The following is a 24,333-nucleotide window of genomic DNA, read 5'->3' on the forward strand; positions in this document are numbered from 1 at the left end:
CTTCCATAGTACAATGTTGCTTTGTACTGTACTATATCTTCTAATGTGAAATGAAACAAATGCCTATCACATGCAATGCTGTATATCACTGCAGCAGTACTTATTCAGCCTTTTACCCCATCAGATTTTCATAATTTTAGTATCTTAGCCTTTTGTATTAATATCTATTAAAAATATCCTGTGAGCAGCTTGTTATGTTTAAATTATAACTGTTTTCAAACTTTGTTATTCATCCTAATGCAAGTGTCCACTTAATAGGATGCAGTTGCCAATGTATGTATTGAGTATAATGGGGCAAAATAAATTACAAGAGTAGTTTAAATTGAGATTCCCATTGTGCAGACACAATTTGAAGCTAACAATCCTTCAAGTAAAAGCAACAGAATTGAATTTGCATCTACCTGACCCCAGCACTCTGAACCTTTCATTGAGTGCTGATTAGATTTGTCATAGACCGATGGAGTATAATTTATGGTGACTGACTGGATTCCATACAAGCTATTGACATCAATTATAAGGAATTCAAAGGCACAATGTTATGTCATTTTATTAAGAATCCAGTAAAGATTTTTCTGCAAGACAGTAGGTAATGAATTATTGACTGCAGTGGTCCACGAAGGCAGCTCACCACCACCTTCTCAAGGACAACAGGGAATGGACAATAAATGCTGGCCCAGCCAGCGAAGTCCACATCCCATGAATGAATAAAAAAAAAATTACCATTTATCATTTGGCAGTTTCCATCTGCAATTGACCTGTACCAGTCAGGAGGATCACTGTCAGGGCAGCACAGAGCTGCTAAAACCGACCTGACCATCTTCAGTTAGAGGAAAAATTGATAATCATTTTAATCCCGGTGACCTCTGCTGGAACATGTGTTTACTTTGTCGTCATTTGATGAGGTTAGGACTAAACTTGATTTGGTTTACAAGCAGTAAACAATCATTGAACAGCTTAGAAACACTGATCATTCAAATTTGTTCAATACAATTGATCATTATTACCCATAAAACAGTACAATAATCTTCTGCCTTCCGGTGAAGAGTTAAAAAGGGCTTTTAGTGTAATTGTAGTGAAGTTATTGTTATAGGTAAGGCCTTGAGATTGGGCAGAGAATAGGCAGAGATTTACTCCCAAAGGAACAGGAAATTAGTGTTACTTTTTGCTCTCCTGTTGCTTTGTCCTGGCTTAATCCCATCCCTGGAAATTGATTTCATGCAGTGTGTGCAGACTCCCTTGGCACACTATTTGTCATTCTTTTCAGCTTTACACTGCATAGTGAATAATAATACAGTTGCTGATATGAATTGATGTGTCATCATGATGTCATTTATTAAAGCCTCTGAGCATCTGATATCATTGAAGTAAGGAAAGCAAATGCTTTGTATTTCATTTGTCTTTGGGTTCTTTACGGTAGTTTGTGCAGTACAGTAATGTTACCCCAAGGGGGAATGGAGTATCTTGCCTGTGACAAGCTACTTAAGTAAGGTACCTATTGCCTTTGTTAATTTCTATTCCTTTCTCAAAAAAAAGATGTATAGCAAGAAATGAGGCTAGAGAATAAAGGAAATTAAAGAAAAAAATCGTATGATACCCAAAAGTGTTTATATGTAAAGTGTGATACAGTGATGCAACCATGACAACTATTTAGTTTGATCCCTCAAAAGGAAATGTAACTTTTTCTGCTTGGCAAAGGGAGGAGCCCTTCCCTCAAGATGAAGTGGCAGCAAATTCCACAGCAAGCTGTCGCTTGTAGGCGCCTCGCTAGGCCCAGGGTCTATAGATGACGCCTGTCAGTCCTGCAGATGATGGAGAGCCAGTGTCAACGAAGATTGTGCAGGTCTAGGGAAGTGGTCGGTCACATATGCCACCTGCTGCGGATTTGACACCATGGGGACATGGAGGGCATCCACTACCAGTGGCTGTGAAAGTGACTGCGGCGCTCAATTTTTACACCACTGGCTCCTTCAAGGGCATCCATTTTTATATGTGATGATTACATTGATTTGCTTTGCCATGTGTTTTAGCTGTTATATTGCAGTATACTTATTAATGGTGTAAGTGCAATGCTTTTTATAAAGGCATCATTTATAAGACATCCAAGTGTTTCACTGAGGGTGCATTATTTCTATGTTCTCTATATTGAGATTACACCAGAACCCATGATTTCTAAGATTAAAATTCTAATTCCAATGACCATTTGACCATATAAGCACATCTCCAAAGACTTGGGATTGTTGCTTTGTAGGATCTAGCAGAAGTCCACAGGCATATAATGTCTGGGAAATGATAGAGTGCGTTAGAGAAGTATTGACATGTACCATTATATCCAGGGCAAAATTTATATTTAATGTATATTACACCCTCATAAATAGCTGCCCTTCTATGAATGTACAGGAAGACGGTGCAAGAAACACTATCTGGTGCACAAACCTAATGCCACACATTCCAATGACCAGCCTCTTTGCGAGAGGCAGAAAAGATGCAACTAATTCATGGGTAATTTTGGGAAATTCCAAGTCTGACCTTCTAAAATAAACACAAACTCCAACAGAAACTTAGAAGTGTCAATATTCCAAGCTACCCCACAATTTAGACCTTTGATTCCATTGTAAGTACTGGAATCTTCGGCTGAGAGCCTTTGTCACTGATGCCACTACATTATCTGGAGTTGCGAGAGGTTTATTCTTCTACTTAAAACTGGCTTTATGGGTGCATCTTAGGGGGCTGCCACAATGGGGATTATTGAGGTGAAGGACAGTCCCTGGCCGGAACTTTAGAAGCATGTGGGAATAATTATGACTAAAAGATTCCAACCACCCCCCACCTTTTTACAAGGGGAGCGACACCTTGAAAGTGTGTCAATTTTTTTAAGGGCCCAGGACTGGTTCATAGTCTGTGACTGCTAATGGAGACATCTGCATTGTATGCACGTGTCTATACTTTCACAGATCCCAATAGGTAACACTGCAGTTATTCACAACAAAGGGCATGTGTTGTGCACAAAGGCCTAAAACAGCCCTCTGTCTAAATTGACCCACATGTTGTTCATTTACATACATTCCCAATTCTTGTGCATATGTTTATGTCATCTGTAAACTTGTGAATAGTTCCATTAATGTCGCCATCAATATAATTTGTTGAAGTGAAGGATAGCAATGATCCTAACACCTCTTAAGACTTGGCCTCTTGCAGACATGCTTCTATTGAGGTTCTGACTGTACCTACAAGATTATGATCAGTTTCCTGTCTCATATACAAGCTGATCAGGAAACCCACGTGATGAGATCTTACACAGTAGCTTTTCATGCAACATTTTACTGAAGGCTTTCTTTAAATCAAAGTAAATAACATCTGCAACACTGCTATCATCTAGTACATTAGATTCTTTGAGGAAGTGATCAATCAGATTAGTAAAAAATTTCATTAGAAAGTTTTGTGTTACGATGAGGCATACTGGTATATAAATTGCTCTGCTGTATGAGAAAACTCACTAGTGTGTATGAGGGTAGTTTATTTTGTATATTTTAAAGTGCGCAGGATGCACGGGTATCTCCATTTGTTTGTGGGCAGATTATGCTAGTTCTTCAGTAAGGCATTAGCAATTAGTGGATTATGGATATTAAGTGCCTTGACGAAAGCACTGAAATCAAAGAAGACAAGCATTCAGCTGCCCAAACTGAGAAAACTCAACAAAGAATGGGGATTGAACCTGGACTTTCCTGTTCTGTACAGTCCAGTAGCATACCATCTGTTACATTTGTTTGCAGAGCTATCATTTTTTTGCACAAAATTAAAATGGTTAGGCTGGTATTAGGATATATGTAATTTTTGCATGTGTGTTTTGATAACTTTCAAAGGGAGTCTTGTCATTAATTCCTCCTTTGAAAACAAATGTTAAAAAAATATATTATGAATGATCCTAGTGTAGGTTGATTTGAGTGATAGCACCCCTGGGTTTAGACTGGGAGGATGTAAAACCTGATGGTTTAAACAAGCTGAATGAATATCAGTAGAAATGGTCATCTGGATAAGTGTAACAGTAATGGTATTATTTCACCAGTCTATTTTACTTTATTGATCTGTACTGTCGGGCATGGTAATTTCTCCTGAGTGGTTACCCAGTTAAAATTCAAAGATCAGATAATAATAAACGAAAAATCAGCAAAAAAGCCAAAAGAAATTTGAAATTAATGATATAATTGATTTATTAATTAATTCTTTGTGATTGATTCTCAGACGCAGTTCTGATGGTGAAGCTTATACTATTCATACAACAGGAAAGGGAAATAATATTATTTTGCATGATTATTTCTGCAATGTTTTAAAAACGAACTTAAAATGAAAACGAACAACATCATATGTGCCAACACTGCAAGTTCTTGATAATGCTTCCCAGTTCCCATATACTTTGACCAACAAGAGGTAGACGATCTAGACCTTGAGCCCATTTGTGTCTGAGTTGTGGGTACACTGCAGTTAAAGAAGTTAAATCAGAATAAGTGGAACTCGGCAGAAGGTTGGGTTTTATTTTTGATAGATTCTTTAAATTTGCAATATTAAACAGGTGTACAATTGACCAGTTTTTTTTGCCAATAAGGCTGTTGCATATCATTATTAAAAATGATGTATGTAATTGCTCTTCCAGGTTTGTGAGACAGTGTTTGTGTAAAGTTCCAAATCTTTGCCAGATATTCAAATCTGTGTCTGGAGAGTAAATATATGAAGGTCTTCGCTATGAGCCAGACATCAGCTGTCGAACACTGCTCCGAATTGTCCATCAACACTAAACACGTGTCCATGCAATTGTTAATTAGAAACACCAGCAGTACTTTAAGCAGATGCTCTTATTTTATTCGGAATGGGTTTTTCAGTGTTGGCCTCTTGTTATTTTGTCGCTGCAGGCTTTTTGGAAGTAGATCCATTTACTGTGTGGTCATGTAACGGAATAACGGATCCATACAATTATCCTCTTGTTTCAATGGAGACTATTTGTGATAATGTTAAAAAAGTAGCATTCAGTTCTAATGATTCATTTACATCTTAAAGGATACGGTAGCATATTTTGGAGCAATCGTGAACAGTCCTGGGATTGTTCTTTCCTCAAATGAAGGCAACTTTTGTTACTCATGCATGGCAAGTGTGCGGAGATTATGGTGGCTGAGCAATCCTGGCGTCTGGCATCCAAACCCATTTTTAGGAGTCCCATCACAATTTTCATAAGCCAAAATTCACCCTATTTTGTCTGCAAACTGCTTGGCTAGGCCTATCGCATAGTTTCTGTCCAATTTCAAGGTACTCTTTGAAGCATATCATTCAAAGTGGAAGAGTTAAGTGTGAAGCTAAGTGTATAAGTTGTAGTGGGCAGATTTTAATCTTTCTCCTAATTTCTTATACCCAATAAGCCCGTTAAAATTACTCTGTTGAAATAAAAGTCTAATTTTGTTGAAGCTGCATATACTTCATTTATAGGAGGTCATTATGCTCAGGAATAAAGGCAAAAAAGAAAGGCCTGTATGAATAACCCCAGCACAGTGAAGACTGCGCTCCTTTTAATGACACCAGTTAATGTAAGCTGTTTATTATTTTTCTTTCATTTTGCTTTTCAATTTTTTGTTCTTTTATCTTTCCAGGTTTTATTTTGTTTCTTCCTTTCTTCATACTCTCCCACTTTCTTCATTTTTCTTCCTTTTTTCTTCTTATGCGCAAGAGAGATTTCAACTGCTGGGCTAGAAGCCAGTGGAATCACAGCCAACCACCCAGGAACCTCTGGCAGGCCTAACTGATATTAACTGGATGTCCTCAATTACAGCCATTTGGCTGGCAGCTGGCCAACTGCCGGTTGAAGCTCAGGTGCCCTGAGGCCGACCACCAGCACTTTGTAAATTGCGGGGTAGGGATTCAACAGAGCCTGGGGCAGCAGTGGGCCAGATTTTCAGGTGTGGCCCAAGGGAAAGCCTTGTTTTCCCAGGAAGACGGTGAGAACTTACTTCTTAATACCACTGCTTTGTTCTGGACAGATTTTACAGAATGGAGTACACACAGCAGACACCTCGCTCAGTGTAATTTGAAAATGCCATCCGGGTCCATGCTATATTACAGGGCTCTGATTCACATATAAGACTCCTTCCTGTCTGAGTCAGGTGGATACCTCAGCTGCTGGCAAAAACAAGCAGGGTTAAACTAGCGGTGGGGCAGGAACTGAGTGGCAAATAAAGCTACTTTATTTTTAAGTCCCATTCTATTTCGTTTCCACCAGGAAGTGGAAATGAACATTTTACGTTCCTTTCTTTGGCTTAATTATTTTTTCTTAGCTGTCCTCCTGCTTCTGAATGATTTTCACGCAGTAACTTTCTTCGATGTAACTCTGGGTGTGGAACTGACTTTTATGTAGTAAAAGCTTTATGGATTTCTTTATAATTACCAAATATTTGGTTCTCTGTGATTTGTTTAAAAATAATCAATTAAAACCTCAGTTTATATTGAAAGAATTCTGTACGTGACGTTTTGGTTGAATGAAAGTATGGATTGATGTCACAATGTGCAATATATTAATGCTGTAGATTGTAAGATAAATTATATCATAGCCAGATCCATTGAAACTTCTAGTTACAGCAAAGAGAATGAGTTAAAACAGCACATCTGCTCATGTTGCATTGCAAGCAAATTCATGTGGTTCTCGTAGAAAAGCTTTCAGTCTTTAAACATTTTAAGTAAATTGATTTCCTATTCATTAAAAACGTTTTGAGATTTTATTGTTTGACAGTACTTTCTCTAATTTTACTCACTGTCTCTCTCAGATGCAGCTGTTGGATACATTCCCAGTGGAAGGAGGCCAGAAGGATCCCAAACAGCGATATATCCCTTTTCTGCCAGGTACAGTAACACATACTGTTAGTTTCCTTTCCTAGTCTTACTCCCAAAAGGTCCACATTTTTTAGGTCCTAAAGCCAGAACTAGCAGATTGTTTTCAATTTACTTTGTGGCTATGATAGATGCTGACAGGTCTTTTCTTATTCATTCACTGGATAGGGGTGTCGCTGGCAAATTCAGCATTTATTATCCATCCATAATTGCCCTGGAGATAGTGGTGGTGAGCAGTCTTCCTGAACTGCTGTAGTGTGTTTTGGGAAGGCAATCTTGCAATGTTGTTAGAGTGGAAGTTCCAGGATTTTGATCCAGCGACAATGAAGGAACAGTGACATATTTTCATGTCAGTATGGTATGTGACTTGGAGGCGAGCTTGCAAGTGCTTGCAGGTGCTTGTGCTGTCATATGCCTGCTGCCCTCGTCCTTAGGTCGCCAGTTTGGAAGGTGCTTTCGAAGAAGCCTTGGGGAGGTGCTGCAGTGCATCTTGCAGATGGTACACATTGCAGCCGTGGCTGAGGGAGTTAATGCTGAAGATGGTGGACAGGGTGCTGAACCAATGCGCTGCTTTGTCCTAGATGGTGTTAGCCTTCCTGAGTGTTGTTGGAGCTGCACTCATCCAGGCAAGTGGAGAATTCCATCACACACCTAACTAGTGCCTTGTCGATGGTGGACGGGCTTTGGAGAGTCCGGAGGTGAGGCACAGAATAGCCAACTACTTACCTGTTCTAATATCCACTGTTTGTCTATGGCTGATCCAGTTGAGTTTCTGGTCAATGGTGAGTCCGAGGATGTTGACAGTGGGGAATTTGACAATGGTAATGCCATTGAATGTCAAGGAGAGGTGATTAGACTTTCCTTTATTGGAGACAATCATTATTTGGCACTGTGTAGTGTGAATGTTACTTGGCACTTATCAGTCCAAGCCTGCATGTTATCCAGGTCTTGTTCCATGCAGGCACAGAGGTTTCTAAGGAGTTGAGAATGGTACTGAACATTGTGCAATCATCAGAAAACATAGTACGCAGAAATAACAGCACTGAAAGAGGTCATTCAGCCCAACGGGTCCATGCTCCATACGAACCTTCTCCTACCCTATTTCATTAAACCCTCAGCCTATCTTTCTATTCATTTACCCTCAAGTTCTTTCCCCTCAAAGGTATCGATGCCATTCGCTTCAATTACCCCACATGGTAGCAAGTTCTACATTGTAATTAATCTGTAGTTTTAGAGGTGCCACCCTAATCTTCACCATCCTCTCCCTGTACCACCCCAACCCCCTACCCTTCCTGAAATCACAGCATCCTGTTGGGATACATTTCAAAGTGCCTGGTCCAAATGGCCAACATTCATAGATGAAGGTGGCTTTTTTACCATGAAGGCAGGAGGCATTACACATTACGATGGCAATCAGGTGACATAAGCTTGGCCAGCTGAAAAATTAAAAAAAAACAATCCACTTTTCCTAGCCCAGGGCCCAATTCACAATTCACACCCCCACCTGACCATGAGAGAGGGGTGATCATTGGTGAAGCAGCTTGAAGATGGTTGGGCCTCGGACACTACGCTGAGGAACTCCTGCAGCAATGTCCTGGAGTTGAGATGATTGGCCTCCAATAACCATAATCATCTTCCTTTGTGCTCAGTATGACTCCAAACAATGGTTGACAAGTGGACTCTGATTGATAGATGCGTTGCCATGGAGAATGCACCAGTGATGATGACTGATAGTTAACTGCCAACCATTGTTTGAAAATTACACCAGGTAGCTTGACCCTGATTGGTCGAGGCATTGCCCTGAGGAATGAGTCAGCCAATGACAGTCACTTATTTTGTTTAGCTGAAACAGGCACAATGTGTGTGCATGTTCTTTCTGTCTGCAAAGAACAGGGCCCTGTGTATTAATATATGTAGCTTCCAGTACATGCAAATGCACCACACTGCAAAATCAACTGATAATCTTAAATTAGTTGTCAGTGTAATTCTTAACACATTGAGGATTATTTAGAAAATGTTGTCCAATCGCAGAATCACATCTAATATTGGACACAGGGTTTTGAGTTTTGCAAGCACTGGCTGGTTGGGTACGGTCTGTACCCTGCCCGCTGTGAACGGCAGCTGGGATATGTTGTTTGACACCATCCGCCAATCTTTGGGACATATGCCCTACATACCTAGATTCACACTGGCACTGAAATTAATACATCACATTACTCACTTGTGTGAAAGTCAGAACGTCTTTTTGGCTTGATGGCAGCATCCTGATAATGTTGAATATCACTCATGTTGTTATTGTATGGTAGCAGTGTGAAACAGCTGTTGCTCACCTGTTGCTCAAATTTTTGAGATCTCTTGCCCTTCCAGGGTAATCTGAGGTAGACTGGTCGCTTTTCAGGGCCGAAAGTGGTGGCCTTCAGCCTGTTCATGAGTTGGTGTGATATACAGTGTGAAATGATCTGATTATGGTAGTCATTATCCTGCAGGATGCCTTTGATGCGCCCTATTTCAGCATCAAGCTTGCATGGTGAGCAAATAGACTGGGCCCTATTTACAAGGTTGCCAATAAGACCAATCTTATAGTGTGTGGAACTGTAAGAATCCCAACACGTATATTGACCAGTGAAGGTAGGCTTGCAGTAGACCATAGTAGAGAACCCCCGGCAGATTTCTCAACTAGTACTTCCAGGAAGGGGAGTTCATTTGACTGCTGCTTTTCAAAGATGAATTTGAGTGCAGGATGGAGCCCATTAAGACATGTGAGGAAATTATTACATGCAGCTACAGATTTAAATATAGCAAACATATCATCCACATTGTCGGAAATGTACAAGGGTTAAGAGGTTAGTTGTCCTTCCATTGAAGACAAGTTCCTCATGGAATCCAACAAAGATGTTTGTGAGAGCTGGGCCTAAAGCTTTGACGTGTCTCTTTTTTCAGCAATAGTCTAAATAGTAACTTTCTGGCAAAGCCAAAAGTGCAATGTTTGATAAGTGCACTAATATTTTACTTTCTGGATTGAGCAGTAATCTATCAGAAAGTCCTTCCCCTGTAATAGTTGATTGCTGAGTTTGACTACAAGGTTATATTTACTGGTGGCATAAATAACGTACGTGTAAGGAGGTTTTATTTTCCAGATTGAACAGCTGTTTGATTACCGCAGTTGAAATTTCCCTGCTGATTCTGTAAAATGCAATTGTGATTGCGAAATGGAGTCAGCAGCACAGCAATCGTGTAGTAAGCTTCTGAGTGTGGTCTAATGTTTGATACAGTGTATGTGGAGGAATTCTAGCCATGGGATCATATGTCCAAGAGCCTGAGATCTGTTCAGTGCTTTGACATAGTATGTGATATGATAGGACTGGAATTGATTGATGCTTCGACCTTGTTGTTTCTGTTTCAGAACCAGGAATGTGATAATGCTGAAATGGAGAGAAACAAAGAATTGTTTATTCTGTGAAGATCCTTATTTGAAACTTCATCTTTCAGACTCTCTACCTACTTAGCACTTTAACCATCTCATTTGTAGCTCCACAATTTCGATCCTCTTATTTTGAATTTTATTCTCCATTTCCTCTGCCTATGGCCGCATTTCACTTTTTGTGCCTAAAAGGGAAGTTTGAGACTTACAGGATCTGCAGCACCATTGTTCGGAAAGTTAAAAAGAAGAGCTTTGTTAGACTTCCATTTACAGCTAAACATCTGAAACACAGGTTTTGTTCTGACCTCGGTTAAAATGCACAGCTTCTGAAGAGGGGCACCATTGCCACACATTTCTGGCTTGCCCAAAGCTTAGTGGCTTAAAGTTCCAACATGCGTATTGTAAATTTCCCAGTATAGTTGTTACTCACACTAAGTGTTTGTTGTGGAAGAATGAGTTCAAGCTGATTCATTCCCAAAAACAGTGAAGCAAACTCCCCTAGACCCTTTCGCACTGAGATGTTACAGCTGTGCCCATTTATACTATTTTGATAGGTGAACCAATGCCCATCACCTATTTTAACAAGCAGTTGTCTTAACAAAGTAATTGCTATACAATGTAATTGCCAGTCAATAAGAAGATTGTCAAGGTCCAACAACAATGTAATTACTGATGTATTGACAATAGTGGTGATGTCTTGTGAAAAGAAAAGCTTATAGTAAGGACAAATGTAAAGCTTAATTTAGCTTTTGTTTTCTTTTTGGTTATCTGACTGGCTGTTACGTGCAGAATTAAAATGTATGTGATTGTACAGTAGACTCTGCCATAGAGTTTGCAGGGTTTGCATCCATATCATTCTTGCATGATGAATTCTGGAGCTGGGATGAAAATCTGGATGTGATTCTTTTTCCCACCTTCCAGGTATCTTCCAACTGCAACATGCACACAATTGAAATTAGTATTGAAGTTCAGTGAATGCAGCCACCTTTAAGAGGTATATGTTCATCTGGCTGGGGAAGGAGTTATAGATCAATGTTGAGGTTATCAATCCATTCAGCGACTTCAGCTAACGCAGTGTGAATAGTTGTGATGCCATCAGGAATTGATCTCTCAGGGCAGTAGTTCAGTATGTGGGCGATGCTCTGACTTGGATGGTCACAGTCACAACTTGTGCTTTTCCTCATTTTCCACTTGTGGAGCAAGTGGCCACATCTTCCCTACCCTGTCCTCAAGTGGTTGAGGATTGTCCAGATTTTCCATGGAAGGTTGAAACCTGGGACTCCAGTTGTTAATGTTTGCAGTCAACCAGGAGGTTTGCCATTGAGGGATGGGGCTGTCGTTAGTTTGTAGGTTGTGGAGTGCGTTCCCGTCAGGGCACAGGACTTCAGAACGGTGCCTGGATTTTCTTTTGAAGCCCTATTTTAATGGGAGTGCATTGTTAGCTGTCAGCTGATTTTTTGAAGATGTTTTCCCTGCAGACATCAGGAGGTTCAGTGTGTGCTAGCACAGGAAGCCACTAAAGCTGTGTTGGGTCTCAATGTTCCAGAAATAACCCTCATAACTTCCTGGAGGTGGATATCTATCACGTTTGAATGGTAGCTCCTGAGCCAGGTTGAAGAGCAATACTCTGCTGTTGGGTAGACCAGGGCAAGTGAAGCAGTCCGTAGTGTTTTGGCTCTATTGTCCAAAGTGGTACCAGACAATTTCTGCATAAGATCCATTTTTGTTTTGATCACTAAATAAATCCCACTCCTTCCTGAAAACTACAGCTGTTTCATTTGACCCCTCAAACTGGCAGCCACCAAATTGGTTTCCCGGGGTTTCAGAAAAGCTTTCATGCCCTGTTGGACCCAGGAAAGTGAATTGCTCCTGGGAGAATACAGAGAAATGAAGACCCTGATGTGGCAACAGCACTCTGAGTCGCTTGAAGAAGGACACCTCATAAGATGTCAGGAAACAGCAGAGAACATTGACTTCACGCATCCGAGCTGAAAGGTGTGGAAAGTCCTATGCCTCCAGAAAACAGCCAAGCAACAACCAGACCAGTGGCCTAGAACCAATGTTGATGTAGTCGCTTCACAACTCCTTATAAACTCAAAGGTGTCAGCCAGCAGGGAAGATAAACAGACAGCAAAAAGCAGTGCTGATGCAGTCCTCAAGACTGTCCCAGAGGGGACAGACCTCTCAAGCCCTTATGCATGAGGAAGTGGATAGCCTTGGCAGCACCCAAGTCAGGCAAAGCAGCTGGAGCTGATTGGATTTACCCAGAATTCCTGAAGAACATTGGTTCACAGGGAAGTGGCTAGCAAAGCTGTTTTTCAACATTCACCGCACAACTGCCATCCCAAACATCTGGTGCCTATCCAAGATCGTGGCCATTGCTAAGGCAGGGGAACCACTCAAGGACCTATGTAGCTATTGCCCCATTGCCTTGCTGTCAATAATATATAAAGTTTTAGATCGCTTCCTGCTAAACAGACTGAGTTCCATCCTGAAATCAACAATAACCCTCCTCAACAGGCAGGCTCTGCACAGGCTGCAGCTGCCCCGAGCAGGTCCTGACACTGACCTCATACGTTGAGGCCTGTTTACAGAAAGGCCTGAAGATGACTTATCCTGTGCCAATGATGGTGTGGCACTCAGGCATGCTGCTAAAACACCCCAAAATTAGCTGCTGCATAAAAACCTTATAACTAACCAACCCCATAGTCAGCAAGGAACACTTTTATGTGAAACTTGGAGTTGAAATCAGCTGCCCACATATATGGGCTCTCACAGGGGTCAGTCTGCATACTGGCCCTCTTCAACACATACCAGTGACCTCTCTCCCACAAAGTCATGGCTCTCTGCATATGCTGATGACTTGGCTCTGCCTTTCCAGGCTAAAGAACTTCAGGACACTGAGAAAACACTCACTGAAAACACACTCATGTTCTCTGGAAGCCTACTTCTGAAAATGGAGACTTCGACCAACATGCTGCCAAGGCTGCCCACCTGAACAACTCGAAAGCCAGTGGAGAATTTCATATACGATTCTGTGACTGACTACTCACTCACAACCCAACATCACTCTAGGCTGTACGTTGACCTACTGGCAACATGTATCGAACTCTTTAAGAGTTGCATTCTCTGCTATTATCTGCTTTGCTTTCTTTTTGATGTATGTAAGTATTTATATTTATCCAGTCTTGACAGTGTTTGCATTAAAGCTTGTGAATTGGATAATGTTTAAACCTCGCCCGAATGTTCATACAGTTTAATAACAACTTCTAGAGGTTATCAGTGAAACTGACAACAGCATTCCACAGTTGACTGTATTAGAAGTGATAACAGTTCAACCCAGTTCAGGGTTTTGTGATCAGTATGTCTAACGGCTGTCAGTGGAATGTATTGATTAAGAATAAAACTTACTCTGGCAACAGCATAGTCTAGAATTTCATTGATACTGGGACATGTTTGATTAATGATTTAACGTGTAGACTGATGATACACCAGTTTGCAGTAAGGTAAATCCAGTCCTCAATACTGGTAAAACACAGCTCCCTTATATTGTTCAACCAGTTTACTCACCTTTTATTAACCTATGGACTGCTCACCTCAGTCTGTGTTTATTTAACCCATAGTTCAAAATAACCGTATCTGTGATCAGGAGGAGGACTTATGCTGTATGTTGCACTTTACTAACACCCCCCCCACCCCCCAATATTTCCTGTTCATTTTCAGTACTAAATGGTGCTAATGGGTCAACTATTAACATTATTGTTCACAGATCAAATGTAGAAATGGCCGATGTAGGGAGAAGACTAGAGTGAGATTGGAAATGTGTGTGTAAAATGAAAGTTAGAAATATGGGGACAAATAAGAGAGAGTGTTGCAATCGGGCAACAAAAATTCTGAAAGTCTTTTAAAAATGTTCAAGCGCTATCTCAGCCTATGAACAACCTTTACCCAGGCTGAAGACGCATTAGCTTAAGATAAGCAAATATAAAGGAAACCCTACCTGCAGAAGTGAGCTGCAGGAAAGTGACAGGGTAGCATAGCACCTAACCACCTATTGAAGAGTTCCTGAAGTTGGAGGTGTTGATGCTTGAGGTGTTTGAAAAGGCTGTTTCTCTCTGTACCAATGCACAGCACAATCCCAATAAGCGCATATTACAGTTTGGATGTAGGGGTAAACTTGAGACTGTAACAGACAAGTGTGCCACTAGATTTCCCAACTCTATAATGCTTATTAGTAATAGCACCATATATTTGTGATGTGCTGATTGAAATATTGTGAGGAAACAATTTGCATAGCTGCTGAGTGGTAGACACAATACTCTAGTCAATATGGTGAGGGACCTCTTGACTGCTGTGCCACTCTCGCTTTGCTGAAGTACTTTATTCATGCAAAACATAGGACACAGGAGCAGAAGTAGGTCCCATGGAGAGCAAGATGTATTGTATTTGGCAATGCTCCTGAACAACAAATCAGCATTAACAGCCCATTAGGCCTTGACACATTTGTGCCTTTGCTCTTACCCTTGAAATCGACCTTCAGAGTTACAGGGCTGAATTTTACCAGCCCTCTGGAGACAGATTGGGAGGCGGAGGGTCTCATAAATTGGTGGTGGAAGGCATCGGGCGGGGGCCCGCTGTCTTCCTGCCGCCAGGGGATATTATTATGATCTCGGTCGAGACCAATAAATTTTCTTTTAAAAGTAGAAGAAATCTGAAATTTCAGTTATGTACTAAAAGAATGAAGCCACAAGATTCCATGATTCAAAACAGGAAAATATTTTACTATCCAAGAGTCAAACAAAGCAAACACTAAATCAAACATTAGTTAATCACCCATACTTCATAACAAAAAGATCAACATTATTTAAACACGAATTAACAGGCAAATTATGTCCATTATAAACTATAAATTACACATTAAATGGCAGGTACAACTAAGACAGATCTTACGAATTGGCTCAGCAGTCCACTCAGCATATTAGTCATCAAACTCGGTCAAAAGGTCCTTCAAAACATTGTCTTCCTTATGAAGAATTTCAGCTCCTCTTCATTCAGGATGTAGCCTGATGCCCAGCCAACAGTAGTACACAACCAACTCGAGTTTCAAGGGTACAGTCTTCACCAAAAAGGACTCATGTCTGCAGAACCTCCTTCAACTCAGTCTGGATCCATCAATGCTCTCTTCATGGAACAGAAACAGCAAGTGTATATTTGCCTATTCTCAGCTTCTAGATCTAGCCTTCATCTTCTTTAACCTGCCTGTACTGCACCACTGGAATCTTCATGTATTACTAAACTTGGAGAGTTCTGTGTCCTTTCCTATGTTTCAACAGGTTTCAGTTTCCCTAGATGTTTTGGTTTCCAATTGCAGTTTCAGTTTTAGCTTCCTTAAAAACTGGGAAGGTCAGTTTCCTTTCTTTGTCTATATTTTTGGTTTCCCTTTTCAGGTTAGGGTCCATCTGAAAAAAAAAACAAGCTTTGCAGCCACAGATTACATCACAATGTTCTCAACAGTGGCAAAGTCTGTGATGCAGCTGCCTACTAGCAGTGGTGGGCAGCCAATTAAAGCAATTAATTGACCAGTTAATGGCCACTTCCTGCCCCCCTTGGCATTTTACTGGCACCAGGATAGGCCCCTGTCGTGTGGGGAGACCACAGGGTAAACTGTTTCAACCTTCCACAGAAAACCCTGAGTGGAGTTTGGGGGTTGTGCGTTGCTCTTCCTTTATGGCCTTTCCATGGTCCATGCAGGGGCCTTGAACAGCAATGACCGTTCCTGCCATTACGCGAGAGTATACGCCTTTGATTGCTGGGGCTTGCTCATCTCGCCCCAATACAGTGGGGAAAAAAACTTAGCTGACCTTCAGGGGTGGCACAACAAATACATGGCCCCTTTTGCTCTTTCTGCAGCCTCAGCAGCGGCCACTTCAATCGGTGTTTCTGCTGAGTTGTCTGCCCTCTGATTAGGCTGTCAGCTGTCAAAGGCAGGTCACCGCCCTCAGCTGGATGGTGGTCCCTCTGGTAGCCTCTTATTAGGCTGCTGTTGGTAAAACCTTGCCTGGGGTTCCGCTGTCCCATCTGTGCGCGCTTGGGAGCCTCTTTTGGTCCCAGTGTGTGACTACCTGGCTTTTGGAAAAATCCAACCCACAGTTCAATATCTATCTGCCAAAGCAAGGTGCATTTACTTGTGCCCAGGTGTGGAGTGTATGGGCACTGCAGCTTGACTTGGCTGGAGTCTTTTCGCGATCTTCTTCCCCCTTCTAAGCACCTCAAATAGGGAAAACCTGTTGATGTGGTAATGATGCTGAGGGCAAAGAAATCTGAACTGTTAGCACAACAAGAATTAGGAGGAGCAAAACCAAAAGAAAAACAAAACAGGTCATAACTGAGTAAATGCTGAATAAATTTTCATACTGCAGTTTTAAACCTGTGTTGATATAGTGTTTGCGGTCTAACAGCCCTGAACATTGAAAACTGACACAAATAGGTGTCATGCTAATGCAGCATTTATGTCTTTGTATGTTACAGGGAAGTATGCCTGTTAAGTGTGGGAGCTTCTTCAACCTCAACCCACAGAAATGCACGAGATGCATGAAAGTAGCAGCGAACCGGCGATCTAGCTGTCTGCCTCTTTTATTATGCGTTATCCCATGATTTACAACGGCAGAGTAACTGTAGAAACATTGATCCCTTGGTATTTAGGAGCAGTAATATTTGTATCTGTTATTTTTATATAACTTTCCTTTGATTGCCTCTTGTGTCAGTCTCTCTGGCTGTGTTTTTATTCCTGTCTCTGGAAATATTATTACTGGGGAAACACAATTTAGGGACTTCTTATCTTTTCTTTCACTGTTTCTAACTCATTACAGTTTATTTTGTGCCTTTCAGGTTCTTTTTGTCTTATGTTCCTACTGACCCTGAGATTTTTATTTTCGATCCTCTTTCTCTCTCTCTCTCTCTCTCTGCTGGAGTCATTTTTGGCATATCTCTGCTCACTTTTTTGACTGCTGGTGCTTTTTCTGTGCCTCACCGCAGTAGGGTGAGGAAGAACTCAAACAGAGCTGGGCCGCCTTTTGGAGGAGACATAAAACCAAAGCCCTGTCTTCCAGTTCATTAGAACAAAGATCAGGATCTGCGAATCTCTCCTATCGTCCTGGCCAACATCTCTCCCCCTCAAACCATCAAAAAGAAACAGATTAACTAGTCATTCATATCATTGCAATTTGTGGGATGTTGCTGACACAGTTTGACGACTGCGTTTACAACTGTTGCTGCATTCCAATAGTAAGCAAGGTTTCTCACTGGCAGAACCAAAGGAAAAGGGTGAAGAGTGGTTCTGAAACTCAGGACTATTAGGTAGAGACTAGATCACCTTCTGAGTGGAAATGGAATAAATATTGAAACATAGGAATATGAAAGGATCTGACCGAAATGGAGCTATGGGAGGAGCAAGGGAGAGGGAATACTAGGAGAGAGCACAGGCACTGGTGGCTGAAAAGCCCCCTGCTATGGTGGAGTTCCATTATTCTATGAAAACTCTGCACTATTGATTCCAAGCCCAGGGAGTGATTTAGAAATACTGGTGCTCAGCTGACTTTGATGTGCCCTGTGAGAAATGCCTCAAACACTGAGCTTGCTCCTCTGTCCCTTTGGTTCAGGTGCCAGCTAGTTTTGACTCAGGAAGTCCAATAACTGATTGACTCTGACTGGGACTCCCAGGTTCTGTTGTGAAAATGGCAACTCTGAACTGAGATCAAACTTCAGTTCAAGGAGATAGGGAGAGGGATTAGGCTTATTAGAAATGGCATTGACTGGGGAGACTCAGCGAGCCTTGTGCAATTAAGGATGATTCTGGCTGTAGTTTCAGGATAAATATCAGACAGAGTTATAGTATTACTACTAGTTACCAGTAGGAAATTGGGGCATTACATATACCTAGTAATAGATGTATAGATTTAATTATTTATATAGATTCATGGATTCTCCCATTGCTTCAGATGAGTGTTCGGCAAGGAAACCAATTATTCGCTGTCTTGTTTGGTGTTGTCTCATATGTGATGTTAAACCAAATCTTGATTTGCAGATCCAATTGCAAATATAACATAAGAAGTCACTGGAAGGATGAGTGAAGGCACTGGCTTTGTGGTGTGCTAGTTTGTCCTGTAGGGACCTTACTCTGTTCTCAAATGTTAAGATTGTTTGATGACAGAGACTTCACCATGCGGATCTGTCCCAGGTTGTTTTTTCCCCATGTATTCGGATCCAACTCGCAGGCTCTGAGATTGACCTTCAGAATGTCTTTGTTTCTGAGTTTGGGATGAGTGTTACCAATATTACTATTGGTCATCAGTGCAATGGCCTCTGGTTTCTATCTAGGAATTTCACCACCACCTCTGGTTACCCCTTTTCGCCACTCTGGGCTTTGCTTCTTCACCTGCTTATGAATGGCCTCCTGATTCTTGGACATTCTTGAACGATAACTGTTGGCATGAAACCACAAACAAAGATGCTCAACTATATGGGTTCCAAATGCAATTTCAGGAAGCAGTGCACACTCATTTGCAGATGTTGGTCGTCAGAGTGTCATGCGATCAAACCAAACAGAGCTGACAACCCTACTTATAAAACAAAACATTTTAAACCTTAAATCGACCCAGGGTCTGACTTACATCATGTCATATGTTGAGCAATCCTGCTGTCTTGAATACTCCTCCAAACCAGATTACTTTCTTATCATATTGTTAAAAAAAGATGACTGGTTACCCTTTGAGTGAACCTTCACGTAATCAGTTGTCTACAAGCGGGAGTTCTGGTACATTTTCCATGCTGTTTATGTATTTTAGTTTGAGGAAGCTCTACAAATTCTTTCCATCTCACCATGTGCTCTGGTTCCTGGCTGCAGCTGAGCCACAGAAAATAGGAGGAAAACTAAAGAAGCTTAGCCAATCTCCACAAATCTGACAAGTTTACATTAGGATTGCTGCTGGTTGAAAAAGACACACCACCTCAGGCCAATGTGAAAACAGCTTGAGATAGCACAGTCCTTATTTTGTCAGGGTGTTAAATTTCTCCATTCTTCCAATATCCTGGCATCATGTACTATCTGTGGCCAAGAACATCACAGGCAACTGGCTTTCTGGCTTCTCTGATCACTGCTCCCCACAAAGATGCAGCCCAGGTTGGCCAATGGGAATTACTATATTTGCCAAAAAGAAATAATAAAGGGTGTTCTGTTTTTCTGGAGGATACTTTTTAATCCATTCAATTTCCTTTTTTGAGGCACTATTTTATGATTGGGTTATAATTCCATAAGAATCAGCTACTGATACTTCACTCAGAAAGCCTTTTTTTGTGTGTAATCTCAGAGCTGGCAGCCTTTTTGAATATGGGCACATCACATTTGAGTCTGATCCCAATCTTGCCAGATATCTAAACTGGTGTACTTTACTGCAGATGTTGTTAGACCCTGATCAAGATTGGGAACCCTGGCTGCTTTTAGTCCCCTTCCTCCTTAGTCCTCCTTAACCAGCCAGCTATCGTGCTCTTAAGATCAGCAAATAAGGAATTAACCCAGAACCATCCATGTTTTTATGATTCAATATTGCACAAGGTAGTGTGTTCTTTGGCCTTTAAGCCATGGGAGAAACATTGAGGTGATTTAAAAAAAACAATGTAGCACACCTCCAGCCAGCTGATCTGGCCCCTTCCAGATCAGCACTCGGGGGAAATCGCTACACCTTTTGGATTGTAGGGAACCACAATGATGCAGCGATGAATGCAGTGGCCTCCCTATCTCTACCCAGGTGAATTGATTTGCTACATCAAGACTCTTAAAATGTACAGACGATCCTTAAAAGTAATAATCAAGCAGCCTCTGGAAAGTGGATAATGCACCTAGAATCATAGAACAGTACAGCACAGAAAGAGGCCATTTGGCCTTACAAGTCTGTACTGGCTCTTTTAAAAAGCAGTCCATTAGTTAGTCCCACTCTATTGCTCGTTCCTCATATCCCTCCAATGCAATTTTTTCCTCCTTCAAATGTTTATCCAATTTCCTTTTTAAAGCTACCACTTAATTGATGGCCATCACCCTATCAGGCAGTACATTCCAAATCCTAACCACTTGCTGCATAAAGAAAGGTTTTTCCTCATGTTGCATCTAGTTCTTTCTCCTTAAATCTTATCGACCCTTCAGCCACTGGAAAAAGTTTCTCTTTATTCAAACTAAACCCTTCATGATATTGAGCACTTCTATCAACTCTCCTCTTTGTCATCTCTGATTTAAGGAGAGCAACCTCAGATTCTCCATCCTATTCACATAACTGTAATCCCTCACAATTCTAATCTTTGCCTCTTGTCATGCCTTCACATCCTTCCTAAAGTGTGCTGCTCAGAATTAGATTGAGTACTCCAGCTGCGGTCAAAATAGTGCTTATATAAATTTAGAATAACTTTCTGGTTTTTATACCGTATGCCTCCTATTCTATAAAGCTCATGATCCTATATTAACTGCTTTGTTAATTTGTTCTGCCACCTTCAAAGATTTGCGATCAATTACCTGCATCCTTGCATCCCCTTTAAAATTGTACCATTTAATATGTATGGCTCCTCCTCATTCTTCCTACCAAAATGTATCACCACACAACTGCCCATTCCATCAGCCTGTCTATTGTTCTTGAATTCTATTACTGCATTGTTCTTTGAATACTAAACTTCCAAGTTTCATGTAATCTGCAAATTTTATATCCTGAAGTCCAAGTAAAAATCATCAGTGATCCTAATACTAAACCCTGGGGAATGCTGCTGTGTATCTCCCTACTGTTTGAAAAACAGTGATTCACCACAACTACCTCTTTGTTACTGCCCCTTATGACCCCTGCCCAGCCTTTCCTCATAAGACAACCTGCCCATTCCAGGTATTAATCTAGTAAACCTTCTCTGAACTGCTTCTAATGCGTTTACATCTTTCTTTAAATAAAGAGACCAATACTGTACATGGTATTCTAGATGTGGTCTCACCAATACCCTATATAACTGAAGCATAACCTCCCTACTCTTGTATTCAATTCCCCTTGTAATAAATGATAACATTCTATTAGCTTTGCTAATTACTTGCTGCACCTGCATACTAAACTTTTGCGATTCTTGCACTAGGACACCCAGATCTCTCTGCATCTCAGAGCTCTATAATCTCTCACTGTTTAGATAATATGCCTCTATTTTATTTGTTCTGCCAAAATGGATAACCTCACGTTTTCCCACAATATGCTCCATTTGCCAGATCTTTTCTCACTGACCAAATCTATCTTTATCCTTTTGTAGCCTTCTTATATCCTCTTCACAACCTACTTTCTAATCATTGTCTCATCAGCAAATTTAGCAACCATACCATTGGTCTCTTCATCCAAATCATTCATATAAATTGTAAAGAGTTGAGGTCCCAACACTGATCCTTGTTGCACACTGCTCGTCACATCCTGCCAACCAGAAAGAGACCCATTTATGCCTACTCTGTTTTCTGTTAGCTAGCCAGTCTGCCATGCCAATATACCCCTGCACTATGAGCTTTTATTTTCTGCAGTAGCCTTTGATGAGGCACCTTATCAAATGCCTTCTAAAAATCTAAGTACAGTACATCCACCTTTATCCATAGCACCAGTTACTTCTTCAAAGAACTCCAATAAATTGGTTAAACATGATTTCCCTTTCAGAAAACCATGTTCTCCTTTATTTGTGGATACTAGTTGAAGTGGCTGTTAATTTTCTTCTGAATTAATGTTTCTAAAAGCATTCCCACCACTGATGTTAAACTGACTGCTCTGTAATTACCCGGTTTATTTATTTCTGCTTTTTTGAACAAGGCTGTAACATCTGCAATCCCATCAGCTCTCTGACACCATCCCTGTATCTAAAGAGGATTGGAAGATTGTGGCCAGCACCTCTGCAATTTCTCCCCTTACTTCCCTCAAAAACCTAAGGTGCATCCAATCAAGACTGAGTGACCTATCCACTTTAAGTACCATTAGCCTTTCTAGTACCTCCTTTATTTTTACCTCATCCCATATCCCAACAACCTCAAGATTGTGGGTTCAAATCCCACTGCAGGGCTTAAGCACAAAAATCAAGCTGATTCCGCAGTGCTGTACTGAGGGAGTGCGGCACTATCAGAGGTGCACTCTTTTGGATGTTCCCCTGGGTTCCTGAGCACTCACCAAGTACCAACTCGCAAACACAACTTCAGCTGCGCCAAGCAGAACACTATTGCTCCAAAGGGGTATCTTTGCCCAATTGGCCCATAGCACGGGATCGCCAACCTTCAGCTGCCTTGGATCTTCAGGGCTTCTCTTGAATACTTACCCTAAATGTTAGAGTATAAGATAGCTATTGTAAATTGTTTTAACTTTCTGGCCTTGTATAGTAAAGTTTATTTTTTTGTTTGTTCAAAATCCATTCAATCTTGTAGACTTCTTCACTGAAGAAGTGTCTTGAACCTCAAACTTTGTCTACTTTAAACAAAACCTTATTAGTGCCTAACCAGATCTTATTAGAAACTTGAGAGTTTGGCCTATGATCATAATATCAGGAATATTAAGCATCCCATTCTCCCCTTTTTTTGATTCAGGTCCCAGTTATTGACACTGTATATATTCCCACTTGCCTACTTATGTCTGCAGCTCGCCAATCTTAATAATCATCCTTCATGCATTTATACAAGTACACTCCAAACCTAATTTAGACCTCTTTGTATTTTCTATAATCCCATCTAATTTGGTATTATTTCTAATTTTTAACTATCTGTCCCAGTCTTCTGTACACCTTTTATTACTACTTTCTAATATTACATCTAGGTACCCTTCCCCTGTCCACTTAGTTTAAACTCTATTTCGCAGCACTAGTTAACCTCCCCGCAAGGGTATCGGGTCCAGCTCTGTTCAGGCGCAACCCATCCATTTTGAACAGATTCCTCCTGACACAGAACTGGTTCCAATGTCCCTGGATTTCTGAAGCTCTCCCTCATGCTCCATAATTTTAGTCATGTATTAATCTACATATCTTCCTATTTGTACACTCACTTGCACGTAGTATTGTGAGTAATCCAGAGATTACAAACTTTTGAGGTCCTGCTTTTCAACTTCCTCCCCAGCTCCTTAAGCTCTGACCGCATGATGTCAACCTACTTCCTCCTTATATTGTTCATTCTGATTTGGACCATGAATTCTGGCTCTTTCACTTCCTGCCAGAGGATGCTCTGAACCCTCTTCATGATGTCCCTTACCCTGGCTTCAGGAAGACAATTGAAACACAACTTTATAATATGGCTGTTTATTTAGAAATCTACCCAGTTATTTTCCATTTTACAGAGGCATTTTCTGCCATGCACAGCTGCTGTGTTTTTGGTTCCCCTGCACCTGGGCAATTGTCATATATCAAAATACTTGTTTCTAGTATATCGCAACTTACAGCATTATTCGAACCCTGTACTTCATTCCAAATTAAATATCATCTATGATTCTATGCACACTCCTAATTTCTAGCAACAGATGACCAAAAGCTTGGTCAAAAAGATATGGAATATCTCAAGGAGAAGGTTAAGGCACATCCCAAAAGGAGGAGATAGAAAGGTTTAGGGAGGGAATTTTGGAGGTTAGGACTAATGCAGCTGATAGTACAGCCACCAATGGTAGAGCAAAAGGAGTGGGGGGTACACAAAGGCCGGAATCAAAGGCACACAGATATTTGAGTGATTAAGGCTGGAGGAGGTTACAGCCGTAGGGAGGAGTGATGCCATGGAACAATTTGAACACAAAGATGAGAATTTATAAGGAGCACTTTCTTTTTTTTATATATAGAGGTTAATTCAGTTGGACTCCGAGCTCCAGTAGTGATACAACTATCCATAATCTTTTCCTCCCTGTAGTTTATGTGTAAAACAGTCCTGCAGTTCTACATTAGTAACACAATACTGCTTCACCTCAGTAGACAAAGAAATGACTATCAGTAATATTGATAGAAAGCTACCAAATCCCTGAATGATGAGGTAAAAGCTG

The 24,333-nt window shown here is 41.0% G+C and overlaps 1 protein-coding gene across 2 annotated transcripts in view; it reads left to right on the plus strand.

Moving 5' to 3' along the window:
- Positions 1 to 24,333, plus strand: part of sh3pxd2b (SH3 and PX domains 2B) — a 286,400-nt gene that overhangs the window by 62,000 nt on the left and 200,067 nt on the right. For both annotated transcript variants that reach the window (XM_078550692.1, XM_078550693.1), the window contains exon 3: positions 6,801 to 6,876. In XM_078550692.1, the coding sequence (XP_078406818.1) occupies positions 6,801 to 6,876 (76 nt within the window). The remainder of the gene's footprint in view (positions 1 to 6,800; positions 6,877 to 24,333) is intronic.

Source organism: Cetorhinus maximus, chromosome 10 (assembly GCF_964194155.1).
Source record: "Cetorhinus maximus chromosome 10, sCetMax3.hap1.1, whole genome shotgun sequence".
In the NCBI taxonomy this organism is placed as follows: Eukaryota; Metazoa; Chordata; class Chondrichthyes; order Lamniformes; family Cetorhinidae; genus Cetorhinus; species Cetorhinus maximus.